Genomic DNA, 20,135 nt, shown 5'->3' with positions numbered 1-20,135 from the left:
TCCACCATCTCAAAGTACCAGTTATACAAATATTATTCCGACTGAACGATTCATTGGTTTAACTTCTGACATTTTAACAGACATACAAAAGCTCTCACATATGCCACTACCTAACTCTAAGGTTCAGCTAATTAACCGGAATGGAATATATTACTACAAAGACAGAATATTCTTACCTGAACCTTTAAGACATCAAATTCTACAAGAGCAGCATGATTCACCTCTTGCAGGTCATCCAGGAGAGAGACGTACATTAGAGTTGATCAGCAGAGCGTATTGGTGGCCAGACATGAAAAGATCAATTTCTGACTACATAAAAACCTGCCTTATATGTCAAACTTGCAAAACAGAGAAAAAGAGCCCATATGGACTACTTATGCCCCTACCTGTTTCTGATAGACCATGGAAACAAATAGGCATAGACTTCATAGTGGATTTACCTCCCTCTAAAAATCATACCACTATAATGGTGGTTGTTGATAGTTTTTCAAAAATGGCTCACTTTCTACCATTTCATAAATTACCCACTGCACCTGAAACAGCCAGACTTTTTATGGATCAAATCCTCAAGTTACATGGAGTACCAAGTACTGTGATTTCTGACAGGGGATCTCAATTTACTTCAAGGTTTTGGAAATGTTTATGCAAAGCCCTTAATATCAAACACCAATTCACTACTTCATTCCATCCTCAATCAAATGGACAAGTGGAGAGAATAAACCAATGGTTGGACGAATACCTACGATGTTTTTGTGCTTATCAACAACATAATTGGATTTCATATCTCTCTTTCGCAGAATTTGCATATAACAACCTTACTAATTCTTCAACCAATCTTACACCCTTCTATGCAAATTACGGATACCACCCCACTTTCACTTCCATCTCATCAACCCCTTCTGATTCACCTTTGGTTGATGAGTTGAATAATTCTTTACAGGACAACTTCAATTTTATAAAAGAGAACATTATTAAGGCTCAAAACTCACAGAAATATCACTACGACTTAAGACATAGAGATCCTCCTAAGTATAAAATCGGAGACCAAGTATGGTTATCAACCAAGAACCTACGAATACAAGTGCCAAGTAGGAAACTAACACAAAAGTTTTGTGGACCTTTCAAAATTCTCAAAGTAGTCAATCCTAACGCCGTTACTTTAGACCTACCCTCTTCCATGAAAATACATGCTACATTTCATGTATCTCTCCTCAAGCCTTATAACCCAACCAGAGTTCAAGCTTCTCACACACCTTCGTCTCTTGAATTACAAGATACCGATGTATATGAGGTTGATCAGATTATTGACTCTAGGATTTCCAAAGGAGTATTGCAATACTTGGTTAGATGGAAGAACTTCACCAAGGATGATGATACGTGGGAACCTTCTACTAATATCTATGCTCCTAAATTGGTCTCCCAGTTCCATCAGAAATTCCCGGATTCTCCTAGACCTTAAGCTGAGGATCAGCTTGCTTGACGGGGGGATCATGTCAGGGTTTTGACTGTTACTGCACCTTTAAGTTGGTTCACCAATCACAGTGATTCATCACCTATTTTAACACCTGCTCTCCTAACTAGCATTGCTTAGTATTTTGTTTCTCTATCTAGAGTAACTCTGAGCCTTACTCTCTGAGATTTTCACAGATACCTAACTTCAATTTTCCTCCTCAGGATTCATTGTTTAACAAAGTCATTTCTTTAACAAGAGGACAACACTCCTGTCAGCATTAGAATCTGCAGACCTCTAACTTCTTGCTAATTCCTAGCCTGTAGTGTCTTGGCATCTTAACAACTACAGAGAAGCTGTTTCCTTTTTTCTACAAGCAGGGATCTGTTTCTTGCAACACTAACAGGAAGTGATTGGGACCAAATTGTGCGCGCACAAGGAGTCAGAACAGGCAGCAGGTTCGGACAACAAACTTTGTGAGTAACATTTTCTAACCTTCCACAACTACTGTTTTGTGTTTCTCTGCCTGTATTTCTACCGCTTCTCATGCTAACTGGGATTACTAGTTCAACACATACTGTGCACATACTTTGCATTAGCCTGATTTGTGATCTGCTTCAGATTGAGGCTGTGTTTTCCAATTGTGTATTATCCTCAGCAGAGTATTAAGATTCATACCAAGTGTGACTGTCTAAATGTTATTTGATGAATAACTACTTCTAACCTTTCATTGTGGATTACAACTCTGAAATTTGTGTTTACCTTACTTAAGGATTTTCTACAGAGATCACTGAGGATTACAAATAGAGATTCTATTTTCGCATATTTTCTATCTAATGTCTAACATGTCGCTTCTCCCTCAATAAGGGTCTAACGTGACACCTGGGTATATAATTAAGTATCCAGTATATCCTGAAAACTATACTTTATAACAACTTTACACTATACTACTTGGTTTCACTTTGAAGCTAGTGTTACCAAATCACAATAGTGTTACATTTCACATTTTTGTCTTGTAAAGTTGTTACCTCCTTGACAGCCCCTAACATCGCCGCCACCTACATTATACTTATTAACCCCTAATCTACCGTCCCCAACGCCGCCGCCACTATTCTAAATTTATTAACCCTTTAAACCTAAGTCTAACCCCCCTAACTTAAATATAATTTAAATAAATCTAAATAAAATTACTATCATTAACTAAATAATTCCTATTTAAAACTAAATACTTATAAAATAAACCCTAAGCTAGCTACAATATAACTAATAGTTACATTGTATCTAGCTTAGGGTTTATTTTTATTTTACAGGCAAGTTTGGTATTACGAGTCTGTCCTGGGAGGCCAAAAAGTGAGTAGTACACCCTATACCGACAAGATCCGTAACACATTCTAAAGTCAGTAGTTATAAGTTTTACACTACAACGTCGTAGCATAAAACTCATAACTAAAGTGCTAAAAAGTACACTAACACCCCTAAAACCAAGGCCCCTCCCGCATCGCAAACACTAAAATAAATTTTTTAACCCCTGATCTGCCGCTCCGGACATCGCCGCCACTATAATAAATATATTAACCCCTAAACCGACGCATTCCCGCCTCGCAAACACTAGTTAAATAATATTAACCCCTAATCTGCCGCCCCTAACATCGCCGCCACCTACATTATACTTATTAACCCCTAATCTACCGTCCCCAACGCCGCCGCCACTATTCTAAATTTATTAACCCTTTAAACCTAAGTCTAACCCCCCTAACTTAAATATAATTTAAATAAATCTAAATAAAATTACTATCATTAACTAAATAATTCCTATTTAAAACTAAATACTTATAAAATAAACCCTAAGCTAGCTACAATATAACTAATAGTTACATTGTATCTAGCTTAGGGTTTATTTTTATTTTACAGGCAAGTTTGGTATTACGAGTCTGTCCTGGGAGGCCAAAAAGTGAGTAGTACACCCTATACCGACAAGATCCGTAACACATTCTAAAGTCAGTAGTTATAAGTTTTACACTACAACGTCGTAGCATAAAACTCATAACTAAAGTGCTAAAAAGTACACTAACACCCCTAAACCAAGGCCCTCCCGCATCGCAAACACTAAAATAAATTTTTTAACCCCTGATCTGCCGCTCCGGACATCGCCGCCACTATAATAAATATATTAACCCCTAAACCGACGCATTCCCGCCTCGCAAACACTAGTTAAATAATATTAACCCCTAATCTGCCGCCCCTAACATCGCCGCCACCTACATTATACTTATTAACCCCTAATCTACCGTCCCCAACGCCGCCGCCACTATTCTAAATTTATTAACCCTTTAAACCTAAGTCTAACCCCCCTAACTTAAATATAATTTAAATAAATCTAAATAAAATTACTATCATTAACTAAATAATTCCTATTTAAAACTAAATACTTATAAAATAAACCCTAAGCTAGCTACAATATAACTAATAGTTACATTGTATCTAGCTTAGGGTTTATTTTTATTTTACAGGCAAGTTTGTATTTATTTTAACTAGGTAGAATAGTTACTAAATAGTTATTAACTATTTACTAACTACCTAGCTAAAATAAATACAAAGTTACCTGTAAAATAAAACCTAACCGAAGTTACACTAATACCTAACACTACACTACAATTAAATCAATTCCCTAAATTAAATAAATCACAAACCCCTCCCACTAAATTACAGAAAATAAAAAACAAATTACAAGATATTTAAACTAATTACACCTAATCTAATAGCCCTATCTAAATTTAAAAAAAAAATACCCCCCCCCCAGCCTAAACTAAACTATCAATAGCCTTTAAAAGGGCCTTTTGCGGGGCATTGCCCCAAAGAAATCAGCTCTTTTACCTGTAAAAAAAAATACAACCAACCCCCCCAACAGTAAAACCCACCACCCACACAACCAACCCCCCAAATAAAAGCCTAACTAAAAAAAACCTAAGCTCCCCATTGCCTTGAAAATGGCATTTGGATGGGCATTGCCCTTAAAAGGGCATTTAGCTCTATTGCAGGCCCAAAGCCCTAACCTAAAAAATAAACCCACCCAATAAACCCTTAAAAAAATCCTAACACTAACCCCTGAAGATTCACTTACCGGGAGAAGTCTTCATCCAAGTGGCAAGATGTCCTCAACGAAGCCGGCACAAGTGGTCCTCCAGACGGGCAGAAGTCTTCATCCAGATGACATCTTTTATCTTCATCCCGCGCGGAGCAAGTCCATCTTCAAGACATCCGACGCGGAGCATCCTCTTCTTCCGACGGACTAGCGACGAATGAAGGTACCTTTAAATTACGTCATCCAAGATGGCGTCCCTTAGATTCCGATTGGCTGATAGAATTCTATCAGCCAATCGGAATTAAGGTAGAAAAAATCCTATTGGCTGATTGGATCAGCCAATAGGATTGAGCTCGCATTCCATTGGCTTATTGGAACAGCCAATAGAATGCGAGCTCAATCCTATTGGCAGACTGGATCAGCCAATAGGATTTTTTCTACCTTAAAAGGGACACTGAACCCAAATTTTTTCTTTTGTGATTCAGATAGAGCATGCAATTTCAAGCAACTTTCTAATTTACTCCCATTATCAATTTTTCTTTGTTCTCTTGCTATGTTTATTTGAAAAATAAGGCATCTAAACTTTTTTTCTTGGTTCAGTACTCTGGACAACACTTTTTTATTGGTGGATGAATTGATTCACCAATCAGCAAGGACAACCCAGGTTGTTCACCAAAAATGGGCCGGCATCTAAACTTACATTCTTGCATTTCAAATAAAGATACCAAAAGAATAAAGAAAATTTGATAATAGGAGTAAATTAGAAAGTTGCTTAAAATGTCATGCTCTATCTGAATCACGAAAGAAAAAATCTGGGTTCAGTGTCCCTTTAATTCCGATGGGCTGATAGAATTCTATCAGCCAATAGGAATCTAAGGGACGCCATCTTGGATGACGTCATTTAAAGGTACCTTCATTCGTCGTTAGTCCGTCGGAAGAAGAGGATGCTCCGCGTCGGATGTCTTGAAGATGGACCCGCTCCGCGCGGGATGAAGATAGAAGATGTCGTTTGGATGAAGACTTCTGCCCATCTGGAGGACCACTTCTGCCCATCTGGAGGACCACTTCTGCCGGCTTCGTTGAGGACATCTTGCCGCTTGGATGAAGACTTCTCCCGGTAAGTGAATCTTCGGGGGTGTCAGGGTTGGCTCCTGTACCTTTAAGTCCAGCTTATTTATTCCTGCTCCTCCCCCTTCCACCTGCCGATTAATGTTTAGTTTACCTGTCTCTCATCTGAGAGGAAGCATACACTGAACCTCCTGGCTTATTCAAGATAACTTATTCCTAAATCCTCAGACTTCATTACCTGTCACCTAAGAACTAAGGATTTACTTATTCAAGACCTCCGCGGTTACACCGCTTACATAATACAACGTTTACCTGTCAGCTGCACTTGATACAAAGAGACACTTCCATCTCAGCTTAACCCGCTGCAGTTAATTTAGATTTCCGTTTGCGGGTAATACCCGCTCTCCATAACCACCGTGCTTGCAAAGCACTGACCAGCCTGCCAGCTATTCCGCAGCTCTGATTGGACCTCACGTACACACCTTCCGGTCTGTACGCTCAGCTTCACACAGAACGGGCCAGGCAATCCTCACGCTGACTGCCTGTCAGCTACTACAGCATTCTGTTTGGTGCAGTTCACACTGATAGGAGACACGCTCTGCAGCTGCAGCACAGACGCCTCTCCCAAAACCCAGGTACACAAGAACTTAAAGTTGTATTGTATACTATCCACATCTAAGGCTTATGAACTATATTTCCCTCCTACGTTAACACTTCATAAGAACTTCTTAAAAAGACTTTATCATATAAAGGAATCCTTGCTTACTCAGTCTTTGGGATTAACTTCAATGCCACTACTTTAATAGTGTATACAGGACCTTACAGCTTACTCCTGTAACAAAGAAACAAGAACCAATCTTAAAGATTCTTATTCAAACCATTTAGATCTAGTCTGCAGTTGAGATCCTTCTACTATTCTTTTGTGGTCATAGCCACCTGACAGGGGGTTACTGTTAGGATTTTTTTAAGGGTGTATTGGGTGGGTTTATTTTTTAGGTTAGGGCTTTGGGCCTGCAATAGAGCTAAATGCCCTTTTAAGGGCAATGCCCATCTAAATGCCATTTTCAGGACAACGGGGAGCTTAGGTTTTTTTAGTTTGGCTTTTATTTGGGGGGTTGGTTGTGTGGGTGGTGGGTTTTACTATTGGGGGGGTTGTTTGTATTTTTTTTTTTTACAGGTAAAAGAGCTGATTTATTTGGGGCAATGCCCTTTAAGGGCTATTGATAGTTTAGTTTAGGCTAGGTTTTTTTTTATTTTGGGGAGGCTTTTTTAAAATTTTGATAGGGCTATTATATTAGGTGTAATTAGTTTAAATATCTGGTCATTTGTTTTTTATTTTCTGTAATTTAGTGTTTTGTTTTCTTTGTGATTTATCTAATTTATTTAATTTAGGGAACCGATTTAATTGTAGTGTAGTGTTAGGTGTTAGTGTAACTTAGGTTAGGTTTTATTTTACAGGTAAATTTGTATTTATTTTAGCTAGGTAGTTAGTAAATAGTTAATAACTATTTAATAACTATTCTACCTAGTTAAAATAAATACAAACTTGCCTGTAAAATAAAAATAAACCCTAAGATAGCTACAATGTAACTCTTAGTTATATTGTAGCTAGCTTAGGGTTTATTTTATAGTTTAATGATAGTAATTTTATTTAGATATATTTAAATTATATTTAAATTAGGGGGTGTTAGGGTTAGACTTAGATTTAGGGGTTAATACATTTAATATAGGGGTTAATAAGTGTAAGATTAGGGGTGTTTAGACTCGGGGTTCATGTTAGGGTGTTAGGTGTAAACATAAAATGTGTTTCCCCATAGGAATCAATGGGGCTGCTTTACTGAGATTTACGCTGCTTTATTGCAGGTGTTAGACTTTTTCTCACCCGGCTCTCCCCATTGATGTCTATGGGGAAATCCTGCACAAGCACGTACGACCAGCTCACCGCTGACTTAAGCGGCGCTGGTATTGGAGTGCGGTATGGAGCACAATTTTGCTCTCCGCTCACTTCTTGTCTTTTAACGCCGGGTTTGTAAAAACCCGTAATACCAGCGCTGTAGGGAAGTGAGCGGTGAGAAAAAACTGCTCGTTAGCACCGCACAGCTCATAATGAAAAACTCGTAATCTGGCCATATGTTTGTTAGTGAAAGGGAGGCTTTAGCACTTTCGGAACAAAACGCCATTCAGTGCTGATTAGAAAGTGTACTCAATCAGTGATTGGGAGATACACTAGCTTGTCATTCAAGAGTGTATCTGTCAATCGACACCTGGCGCTCAAAGTTCAGCGCTGCATGTTTTGGTGCAGATCATGACATTTATTTAAAAAATTATTATTTTTATAGTCATGGTGCAAAAAACTTCTATACCACATTTGCTAATTACCTCACTATTAAAATACATATACACACACATATATTTCAGCACCTGGCTAGTGCTTGCTGATTGGTGGCTGAATGTAGCCACCAATCAGCAAACGCTACCCAGGTTCTGAACCAAAAGAATTTGCTTAAAGGGACAGTCAACACCAGAATTTTTGTTGTTTAACCTTTTAATGCCGTTCTATTCCGTCATAATTACACTGGGCTTTAAAGCCGTTATGACGGAATAGAACGTCATAGCTAACGGCTGTCCTGAAGCCTTCTCTGCTTCCAGGATTTGATCGCGGTCTGGAGGGCGTTCCTAGGGTTGTAGGGACGCCCCCCCAAGACGCGATCCAATAATTGAAATCTCAGGATCGTGTGCACAATCGCGTGGTTTCAATATGTCTACATCGGAACAGTTGTTCCGATGTAGACACTTTAACCCTGTCGCGAAAGGGTTAAAAAGAAAGATAATCCCTTTATTACCCATTCCCCAGATTTGCATAACCAACACAGCTACAGAAATACACTTTTTACCTCTGTGATTACCTTGTATCTATGCCTCTGCAAACTGCCCCCTTATTTCAGTTCTTTTGACGGACCTGCATTTTAGCCAATCAGTGCTCACTCCAGGGTAACTTTACCTGCTTGAGCTCAATGTTATCTATATGAAACACATGAACTAATGCCCCCTAGTGGTCAAAATGCATTGAGATTAGAGGCAGTCTTCAAGGCCTAAGAAATTAGCATATGTACCTCCTAGGTTTAGCTTTCAACTAAGAATACCAAGAGAACAAAGCAAAATTGGTGATAAAAAAAAATTGTTAAGTTGTTTAAAATTACATTTCCTATTTAAATCATGAAAATTATTTTGGACTTGACTGTTACTTTAAAGTAACAGAGTTGGGATGTCTGATACGCACATATGCTGAGTGGGCCTTCTGACCTTTCTATCCATTTAAAGCTCTGCAATGAAGATTGAAGAGCCATGCCCCTTGCCCACTAACCATACTGATTGTTAATATACTCTGCCACCTAATGATACCATTATTTTAGCTATATTACAGTTATTACTTGCCCTAACATTGTCACCACAAACTCTCAGCCATCCCTCTTATGACTGTTAATGCACCTTCCCATGATCCCTTTACATACACAATGACACAGTAAATGATATACAAGCAAGGGCTACCATTCATTTTTTATAGCATGTAATTTCGCCAAACGGGCTCTCTGATTACTAACTGGTCACTGTTCTTCTTCACACTGGCATTGCTCTCTGATATTACCCCCAGAGTGACTACCATTAGACTTTTTCCATTTCTGATACCGATGCTACTGTTAGTACCACACCCACTGCCATCATACGATTTAATTGCCAGTTATATTTTATTTTACTATTTTATATAACGCAAGACAGCGGCTATCACAATAATGTAACTAATGGTACCTTTGCCCCATAATAAATCACTATCCTAAAACGATTTGTTGTTACTTCTATAACACCAACCCCATCCTTACTTTAGGATGACCTTTAGTGAACTCTATCACACTGGACAGGTCAGGTGGAGGGTTCCTTCTCTTATACAGACGGAAAAACTTCCTAAAAGCGTCTTCCCCGTGTTCCAGCACGGAGGCTGCCATCTTGCTGACTTCTGACAGGGCGTCGCCATCTTGCCCATTTTCCGTACAAACGTCAGTGGAGCGCAGCACTCTGTCAGCTGGGTTAGAGGTCACTTTGAGCAACATGGCGGCGCAGGTGAAGAAGGTGTTTGAATTGTTTGTTTCACGGATACCGTGGACAGTGGCAAATAGTGAGTTCTATGGGTAATCGTATGGGAGTGTGAGCAGCAAGTATTATTAAGATACACATTGTGAGCATGAGGGTCAAATACTGAGGCAGTGAGGGACGTACTACACTTAGAGCATGAGGGGCAAATACTGAGGCAGTGAGGGATGTACATATAGAGCATGAGGGGCAAATACTGAGGCAGTGAGGGATGTACATTTAGAGCATTAGGGGCAAATACTGAGGCAGTGAGGAATGTACATTTAGAGCATTAGGGGCAAATACTGAGACAGTGAGGGATGTACATATAGAGCATGAGGGGCAAATACTGAGGCAGTGAGGGATGTACATTTAGAGCATGAGGGGCAAATACAGAGGCAGTGAGGGATGTACATTTAGAGCATATGGGGCAAATACTGAGGCAGTGAGGGATGTACACTTAGAGCATATGGGGCAAATACTGAGGCAGTGAGGGATGTACATATAGAGCATGAGGGGCAAATACTGAGGCAGTGAGGGAAGTACATTTAGAGCATTAGGGGCAAATACTGAGGCAGTGAGGGATGTACATTTAGAGCATGAGGGGCAAATACTGAGGCAGTGAGGGATGTACACTTAGAGCATGAGGGGCAAATACTGAGGCAGTGAGGGATGTACATATAGAGCATGAGGGGCAAATACTGAGGCAATGAGGGATGTACATTTAGAGCATTAGGGGCAAATACTGAGGCAGTGAGGGATGTACACTTAGAGCATGAGGGGCAAATACTGAGGCAGTGAGGGATGTACACTTAGAGCATGAGGGGCAAATACTGAGGCAGTGAGGGATGTACATTTAGAGCATATGGGGCAAATACTGAGGCAGTGAGGGATGTACATTTAGAGCATATGGGGCAAATACTGAGGCAGTGAGGGATGTACATTTTGGGCACAAGGGGCCAATACTGAGGCAGTGAGGGATGTACATTTTGGGCACAAGGGGCAAATACTGATGCAGTGAGGGATGTACATTTTGGGCACAAGGGGCCAATACTGAGACAGTGAGGAATGTACATTTTGAGCATGAGGGGCAAATACTGAGGCAGTGAGGAATGTACATTTAGAGCATGAGGGGCAAATACTGAGGCAGTGAGGGATGTACACTTAGAGCATGAGGGGCAAATACTGAGGCAGTGAGGGATGTACATTTAGAGCATGAGGGGCAAATACTGAGGCAGTGAGGGATGTACATTTAGAGCATATGGGGCACATACTGAGGCAGTGAGGGATGTACATTTAGAGCATATGGGGCAAATACTGAGGCAGTGAGGGATGCACATTTAGAGCATATGGGGCAAATACTGAGGCAGTGAGGAATGTACATTTAGAGCATGAGGGGCCAATACTGAGGCAGTGAGGGATGTACATTTAGAGCACGAGGGGCAAATACTGAGGCAGTGAGGGATGTACATTTAGAGCACGAGGGGCCAATACTGAGGCAGTGAGGGATGTACATTTAGAGCATGAGGGGCAAATACTGAGGCAGTGAGGGATGTACATTTTGAGCATGAGGGGCAAATACTGAGGCAGTGAGGAATGTACATTTACAGCATGAGGGGCAAATACTGAGGCAGTGAGGATTGTACACTTAGAGCATGAGGGGCAAATACTGAGGCAGTGAGGGATGTACATTTAGAGCATGAGGGGCAAATACTGAGGCAGTGAGGGATGTACATTTAGAGCATATGGGGCAAATACTGAGGCAGTGAGGGATGTACATTTAGAGCATATGGGGCAAATACTGAGGCAGTGAGGGATGTACATTTAGAGCATATGGGGCAAATACTGAGGCAGTGAGGGATGTACATTTTGGGCACAAGGGGCCAATACTGAGGCAGTGAGGGATGTACATTTTGAGCATGAGGGGCAAATACTGAGGCAGTGAGGAATGTACATTTAGAGCATGAGGGGCAAATACTGAGGCAGTGAGGGATGTACATTTTGAGCATGAGGGGCAAATACTGAGGCAGTGAGGAATGTACATTTAGAGCATGAGGGGCAAATACTGAGGCAGTGAGGGATGTACATTTTGAGCATGAGGGGCAAATACTGAGGCAGTGAGGAATGTACATTTAGAGCATGAGGGGCCAATACTGAGGCAGTGAGGGATGTACATTTAGAGCACGAGGGGCAAATACTGAGGCAGTGAGGGATGTACATTTAGAGCACGAGGGGCAAATACTGAGGCAGTGAGGGATGTACATTTATAGCATGAGGGGCCAATACTGAGGCAGTGAGGGATGTACATTTAGAGCATGAGGGGCCAATACTGAGGCAGTGAGGGATGTACATTTAGAGCACGAGGGGCAAATACTGAGGCAGTGAGGGATGTACATTTAGAGCACGAGGGGTCAATACTGAGGCAGTGAGGGATGTACATTTAGAGCATGAGGGGCAAATACTGAGGCAGTGAGGGATGTACATTTAGAGCATGAGGGGCCAATACTGAGGCAGTGAGGGATGTACATTTAGAGCACGAGGGGCAAATACTGAGGCAGTGAGGGATGTACATTTAGAGCATGAGGGGCAAATACTGAGGCAGTGAGGGATGTACATTTAGAGCATTAGGGGCAAATACTGAGGCAGTGAGGGATGTACACTTAGAGCATGAGGGGCAAATACTGAGGCAGTGAGGGATGTACATTTAGAGCATATGGGGCAAATACTGAGGCAGTGAGGGATGTACATTTAGAGCATATGGGGCAAATACTGAGGCAGTGAGGGATGTACATTTTGGGCACAAGGGGCCAATACTGAGGCAGTGAGGGATGTACATTTTGGGCACAAGGGGCCAATACTGAGACAGTGAGGAATGTACATTTTGAGCATGAGGGGCAAATACTGAGCCAGTGAGGAATGTACATTTAGAGCATGAGGGGCAAATACTGAGGCAGTGAGGGATGTACATTTAGAGCATTAGGGGCAAATACTGAGGCAGTGAGGGATGTACATTTTGAGCATGAGGGGCAAATACTGAGGCAGTGAGGAATGTACATTTAGAGCATGAGGGGCAAATACTGAGGCAGTGAGGGATGTACATTTTGGGCACAAGGGGCCAATACTGAGGCAGTGAGGAATGTACATTTAGAGCATTAGGGGCAAATACTGAGGCAGTGAGGGATGTACATTTTGGGCACAAGGGGCCAATACTGAGGCAGTGAGGAATGTACATTTAGAGCATGAGGGGCAAATACTGAGGCAGTGAGGGATGTACATTTAGAGCATGAGGGGCAAATACTGAGGCAGTGAGGGATGTACATTTAGAGCATTAGGGGCAAATACTGAGGCAGTGAGGGATGTACATTTTGAGCATGAGGGGCAAATACTGAGGCAGTGAGGAATGTACACTTAGAGCATGAGGGGCAAATACTGAGGCAGTGAGGAATGTACACTTAGAGCATATGGGGCAAATACTGAGGCAGTGAGGGATGTACATTTTGGGCACAAGGGGCCAATACTAAGGCAGTGAGGGATGTACATTTTGGGCACAAGGGGCCAATACTGAGGCAGTGAGGGATGTACATTTTGAGCATGGGCAGATGGGCAGTGAGGGATGTACATTTTGAGCATGAGGGGTCAATACTGAGGCAGTGAGGGATGTACATTTTGAGCATGAGGGGTCAATACTGAGGCAGTGAGGGGTGTACATTTTGGGCATGAGGGGCAGATGGGCAGTGAGGGGTGTACATTTTGGGCATGAGGGGCAGATGGGCAGTGAGGGGTGTACATTTTGGGCATGAGGGGCAGATGGGCAGTGAGGGGTGTACATTTTGGGCATGAGGGGCAGATGGGCAGTGAGGGGTGTACATTTTGGGCATGAGGGGCAGATGGGCAGTGAGGGGTGTACATTTTGGGCATGAGGGGCAGATTGGCAGTGAGGGGTGTACATTTTGAGGGGTAACCACTCAGTAAGTGAGGAATGTGAGTGGAAACTTTTGAGGGGTTTGTGTGTTTGAAGGACAAACAATAAGGTTCATGATCATGTGAGGATAAATACTGCAGGATATAAAGTGATAGGTCATACTGGTTTGTTAGTTTGTGAATGACATCATCTGGTTTATAACTAATATATGAATCTTTAAAGTGATTGTAAAGTTTAATGAATAAGTGCCCGGTATCTATAACTAATCTTAAAGGGACACTGAACCCAAACATTTTTTTTTCGTGATTCAGAAAGAGCAGGCAATTTTAAGCAACTTTCTAATTTTACTCCTATTATCAATTTTTCTTCGTTCTTTTGCTATCTTTATTTAAAAAAGAAGGCATCTAAACCTTTTTTTTATTAGTTCAGACTCTGGACAGCACTTTTTTTGGTGGATGAATTTATCCACCAATTAGCAAGAGCAACCTAGGTTGTTCACCAAAAATGGGCCAGCATCTAAACTTACATTCTTGCATTTGAAATAAAGATACCAAGAGAATAAAGAAAATATGATAATAGGAGTAAATTAAATAGTTGCTTAAAACGGCATGCTCTATCTGAATCGAGAAAGAAAACAATTGGGTTCAGTGTCCCTTTAAAAACAGGGACACTTTCATTCATTTAAACTTTACAATGAAGCTTCTTTTTTAAAATACTTACCTTTCTTTATGGAAAACAGACCGGCAATCCTCCACCCGCATCTCCTGCTGTAGTTAGCACAGCAATGACAAATCCGGCTTCTTCCAATCGTTGCATACCCCACAAGCTGGACGCCAAAGGGGTCACACAACGATTGGTGGAAGCCGGATTTGTCATCGCTGTGCTAACTACAGCAGAAGTTGCGGGTGGAGGATTTCCGGTCTGTTTTCTATAAAGAAAGGTAAGTATTTTAAAAAAGAAGCATCATTGTAAAGTTTAAAGGGACACTGAACCCAAATTTTTTATTTTGTGATTCAGTTACAGCATTCAATTTTAAAGTGAAGGTAAAGTTACATGGGTGTCTTTCTATAATAACATTCTTTGCCGCAAATAAATATGAGTTTCATTCATCATTTTTTTCATATTGTACTGTAAATAAAATTATCACCGTAATAAATACCTTTTTTATTGCCCGCAAATTCAACCCGTTCCATATTACAAAATGTTTCTCTTGATCACGTTTTAAGAAGCTCCAATTGAAATTCTGGCCGTTAGGCGTCCGTCACCCTACGTCATCTGCCTCCTCCTTGATCTGCGCATGCTCTATTATTTGTTACTTCATATCTTAATCCTCGTGCGCGCTCCTGTTTCGCGCATGCGCAGGATTTCACCGGCTTTTACAGAGGCCTCCGATCCTGAAAATCCTCTCTCTTGACTTTGCACAGCCGCATTTCAAAGGAGTAGATTTGTGAGCGCGCTTTAGAGATACGTATAGAGCGGGTAGTACCGCTCTATACGTCACAGGAGATAAAAGCAGGAAATAGAGGTTGGGAGGAGTTAGCATCGAAATGGTAGGGAAATATATATATACAAAATTAAAAAAAATAAAAATAAACATAGCGATTAGATTAGTTTATTGTAATATTAAATAATGCATTGCTGTCTTCATATTTACAAAACTTTACCTTCACTTTAAGCAACTTTCTAATTTACTCCTATTGGCAAATGTTCATTCTCTTGGTATCTTTATTTGAAAAGCAAGAATGTAACTTTAGATGCCGACCAATTTTTGGTGAACAACCTGGGTTAATCTTGCTGATTGGTGGATAAATTCACCAACCAATAAACAAGTGCTGTCCTGAGTTTTGGACTTTCTTTTTCAAATAAAGATAGCAAGAGAAAACGGGGAAAAAAAATGATAATAGGAGTAAATTAGAAAGTTGCTTAAAATTGCGGCTCTATCTGGATCACGAAAGAGAAAATTTGGCTTCAGTGTCCCTTTAATGAATGAAAGTGCCCCTGTTTTTAAGATTAGTTTTAGATACTGGGCACTTATTCATTAAACTTTACAATCACTTTAATGAAGTATCCCATAATTTTTACCATTGTTTTCTCACATTTATTTTCACAGAAGAGGTGAAGGAATATTTTACCCAGTTTGGTACAGTAAAGAAATGCCTTCTACCATTTGTGAGTATTATGTTTAGTTTTCACTTAGATTTGAACGTACATGGTTACTGGATAGTAAACTGGGAAAGTTTTCAAAACTACTATATTCAGATTAAAACTTATAATTACAAGGTTTTTCAATTAATCAATACAACATTCTAGTGCAAAAACTTTCTAAATACATTAACGCACAGTTTTCGTCAGTTCCTTTTTTAACTCCTGTTACCACTTGGCTTATTTGGAAGAACGCATCAGTACTTGTTGCTGTTTCACATTTAGCATCGGTTCACCTTCCCAGCAAGTTTGAATTCTGTGCCTACATTGTTCAATTAAAATACGAAGCAAACATTTATTTTAGCAACTGATGCAGAATATGAATGGGTATAAAATATGTAACCATACAAATATTACATGTATTTAATATTGCCCAGACATCTGATTTCCCAGAGGTAAATTCACTCAGCATCTCAGCATAGTAGAAAAATAAAATAATATATATATATGATATGATACACTAATATTGTAATACTTTTTTTATTACACTTTCACTTGACATTGTTTTGTGTTTGCAGGACAAGGAGACAGGTTTCCACCGTGGCTACTGCTGGGTTACTTTTGCAGCAGAAGAGGGGTTGCTAAATGCATTGCAGAAGGACACACATTTGTTGGAAGGAGGCAAGGTAAATAATAATAATCATTTAATAAAAAAACATATATCTGTATGATGGGTTCTCAGTATGTTTCAGTCTAACTGTTCTGCTGTGATATACGGAAGTTTCAATCTAATAAACAAGAGAGACTTTATGCACTGGCACTCAATCTGTAAATGGTAATCTCCCTAAAATCCCTAATAATTTTAATATCTGTGCAAGATTCTTACAGTAAAGGGATAGTCTAGTCAAAAAGAGAATTTATGCTTACCTGATAAATTTTTCTTTTTAGACATGAGTCCACAGATCATCATCCTTACTTATGGGGATATTCACCTCCTGGTCAGCAGGAGGAGGCAAAGAGCACCACAGCAAAGCTGCTATATATATAGCTCCTCCCACTCCAGTCATTCGACCGAAGTTAGGAAGAGAAAGGAAAAGCCAAGGTGCTGAGGTGTCCGAAGTTTACAAAAATATTAACAACCTGTCTTAAAAGAACAGGGCGGGCCGTGGACTTGTGTCTAAAAAGAAACACATTTATCAGGTAAGCATAAATTTTCTTTTCTTTTTAAAGACACGATGAGTCCACGGATCATCATCCTTACTTGTGGAATACAATACCAAAGCTAGAGTACACTGATAAGTGAGGGACAAGACAGGGAACCTAAACGGAAGGCACCACTGCTTGAAGAACCTTTCTCCCAAAAGCAACCTCAGCCGAGGCAAAAGTATCAAATTTGTAAAACTGAGAAAAAGTGTGAAGAGAGGAACAACCAAACCTTACCAAACTGTTTCACAGAAGCTATATTATTGAACGCTCAAGAGGAAGCAACATCCCTCGTGAAATGCATCATAACTCTCTCAGGAGGCTGCTATCCAGCAGTCTCATATGCAAAACGTATAATACTCTTCAGACAAAAAGAAAGAGAAGAAGCCGTAGCTTCCTGTCCCTTGCGTTTTCCTGAGAAAAACCACAAACAAAGGAGAAAGTCATCAGTCGCCTGCAGGTAAAAATTTTAAAATACGGACCACGTCCAAAGTGTGCAAAAATCTTTCCTTCTTAGAAAAAAGATTAGGACACAAGGAAGGAACAACAATCTCCTGATTAATGTTCCAGACAGAAAAAAACTTAGGAAGAAATCCTAAGTTAGTACGAAAAACTACCTTATCTGATGGAAATAAGAGGCCAGGCCAGAAGAACATGGTATATCGCACTCGGCTACGGAATGTTTTTAGGACGAAAAGACTCTGGCTAAGTCCAAACCCCCTGAGCCCTTAGGGAGCCCCAGACTGCTCCCCGCCCTAGAAGGCTGGCATCTGTTAATACAAACACCCAAGATGGTCTGCGAAAGCAGGTTCCCTGGGAGAGATGATCCAGAAACAATCGCCACTGAAGAAAATCCCTTGTCTCCTGCTCCAGTAGTATTCAAGGAGACAAATCTGTATAATCTCCGGTCCATTGCCCGAGCAAGCTAAACTGCAGAGATCTGAGATGGAACCGAGCAAAACGGGGTGATGTCCATTGCCGTCACCATCAGCCCGATTACCTCCATGCACTGAGCCACTGAAGGCCGAGGAGTGGACTGAATGACTAAACAAGTATCGATAATCTCTGATTTCCTGACATTGTGTCAGAAAAATCGTCATTGATATGGAATCAATTATGGTCCCAAGAAAGTTACCCTAGTCATGGGACTAAGGAACTCTATTTCCAAGTGAAAACTTGCTAGCTGTAAGGATGGCGCCTGGACCAGAACGCCTTCGTGAAAACTCAGAGCTATGACAAGACCGAAAAGAAGGGCCTCAAACTGGAAGCGTTTGCCAACTTGTGTATGGCACATGCAGGTACGCATCCTGTAAATCCACTGTTGTCATAAATTGACCCTCTTGGATCAAGGGAAGAATGGAACGAATGGTTGCCATCTTGAATGACGTTGCACTAAGAAAATCTGTTTAGACTCTTGATCTAAAAAGTGGTCTGAAGGTTCCCTCTTCTTTGGGAACCACAAACCGATTGTTATACAAAAACCCAAATTCAGTACCTGTATTGGAACTGGAACAATCATTCCCAGGTCTGAGGTGTTACGCAAAGAAAGAACGCCTTTTGTCTGATATGCAGATAATCTTGAAAGCAGAAACCTGCCTCTGGGAGGGAAAACTCTTGAACTCTAATTTGAATCCCTGGGTCACTATTTTCTTTTGCCCAGGGATTCTGAACATCTCGAACCCAAGCCTGAGTGAAGACTGAAAGTCTGCCCCCTACAAGATCCGATCCCGGATCTGGGGCATGTCCGTCATGCTGTCTTTGATACAACAGCATTCTCTTTGGATCATTTTTTTTTTTTTTTCTCTCCAAGATTTCAAAGGATATTATTTCTGCCAAGTCAGGTTCCAACAAGGTCTTCCCCTTGTAAGAAACTGCTTAGAGTTAGAGCATACATCCGTAGAACAAGGTTCCAACCATAAGGCTCTGTGAGCTATGCTTCCAGTTTCATAACTTGAAGGAAAGAAAGGAATTGGCCAATCTGAAAGCTTATATCCTATCCTGGAGTTTATCCAGGGGAGTTCCTGACTTAGTAGCATCAAACAACACATCAAAACAATGTCGTTGCACCAGCGACGGTAGCAAAGTACACAGCTGGTTGCCTTGGAAACCCTGGTGTACATCCCTCCCAACTCTCCTCTAAGGGTATAGTAGTTCTGTTAGCTAAGCTAAGCTAACTACTCCAATCTGAGTCGCTAGGGGAAACATCATATTAAAAATAGGGAATGCAGTTTCTTCCATTCCTTATAACTTACTGGACCCACTAGAATAGATTACACCATTCAGAATAACCACTACTGAAACAATCACCTTAAATGATTGAAATAATTTCTCTAGAAATGTTGTCTACCACGTGGTAAAAACATATAATGTGGAGTGTGAGAGGAAACGCAGGGCACTGCATGAGGGCCATAAAATTTTTGTGAGACACTATAGGAGAAAATTGTGGCATAGATTGACCATTGCCAACAGAAAAAGATAGAAATCTTTTAATAAAAATGAACACATAAAAAACGTTACTGTCTCTGTAAATTTAAAAAGTAACTATTTTTTGTGTGCTCTTGTTCCATCCTACCACAAAGGATGAATTAAACAAATAAACAGTTGAAATTCTTTTAATAAAAATTAAAAGATAAAAAAAAGTTACTGTCTTTAAATTTTAAAAGTAAACAAGCAAATTAGCATGTCAACATTGCTGTCAATAAACATTTTCATGACATTAAGGAGACAATGTCTTGTGCAGCAATTCTAGATGGAAATTGCAAGGAACTGCAGGGCACTGCATGTGACTGTCTCTTTAAAATGTAAAAGTAATCTCTTATTTCAGTGTGCAGAAGCAAGTAAATTAGAATTTCACCCTTGCTGTTCATAAACATTGCCATGACATTAAAGAAGCAATGTATTGTGCAGCAATTCCAGATGGAAATTGCAAAGAATCGCAGGGCACTGCATGAGACTGTCTCTTTAAAATTTAAAAGTAACTTCTTATTTATGTGTGCAGAAACAAGTAAGAAGTATGTCAACAGTGCTGATCATAACTCAGTAGCAAGTGACATCTTTATTTTCCTAGGTCAGACATTGAATATGTATGAGGGAATTACAGAACTCTATCAATATCTCAGCTTGTTCTTAAAGACTGTACCGAG

At 40.4% G+C, this 20,135-nt stretch overlaps 2 protein-coding genes across 2 annotated transcripts in view; one reads left to right on the top strand and one right to left on the bottom strand.

The window, feature by feature from the left end:
- Positions 1 to 9,620, bottom strand: part of ALKBH1 (alkB homolog 1, histone H2A dioxygenase) — a 50,322-nt gene extending 40,702 nt beyond the window's left edge. The window contains exon 1 of the mRNA XM_053697360.1: positions 9,479 to 9,620. Within this exon, the coding sequence (XP_053553335.1) occupies positions 9,479 to 9,601 (123 nt within the window). The 5' untranslated portion in view covers positions 9,602 to 9,620. The remainder of the gene's footprint in view (positions 1 to 9,478) is intronic.
- Positions 9,621 to 9,636: 16 nt separating this feature from the next.
- SLIRP (SRA stem-loop interacting RNA binding protein) overlaps positions 9,637 to 20,135 on the top strand; it is a 41,879-nt gene continuing 31,380 nt past the window's right edge. Inside the window, exons 1-3 of the mRNA XM_053697361.1 lie at positions 9,637 to 9,771; positions 15,758 to 15,816; positions 16,368 to 16,475. Of these exons, the coding sequence (XP_053553336.1) occupies positions 9,705 to 9,771; positions 15,758 to 15,816; positions 16,368 to 16,475 (234 nt within the window). The 5' untranslated portion in view covers positions 9,637 to 9,704. The remainder of the gene's footprint in view (positions 9,772 to 15,757; positions 15,817 to 16,367; positions 16,476 to 20,135) is intronic.

The sequence above is a fragment of the Bombina bombina genome, chromosome 1, assembly GCF_027579735.1.
Source record: "Bombina bombina isolate aBomBom1 chromosome 1, aBomBom1.pri, whole genome shotgun sequence".
NCBI classification, from domain to species: domain Eukaryota; kingdom Metazoa; phylum Chordata; class Amphibia; order Anura; family Bombinatoridae; genus Bombina; species Bombina bombina.
This window is presented reverse-complemented; position numbering and strand designations above follow the sequence as displayed.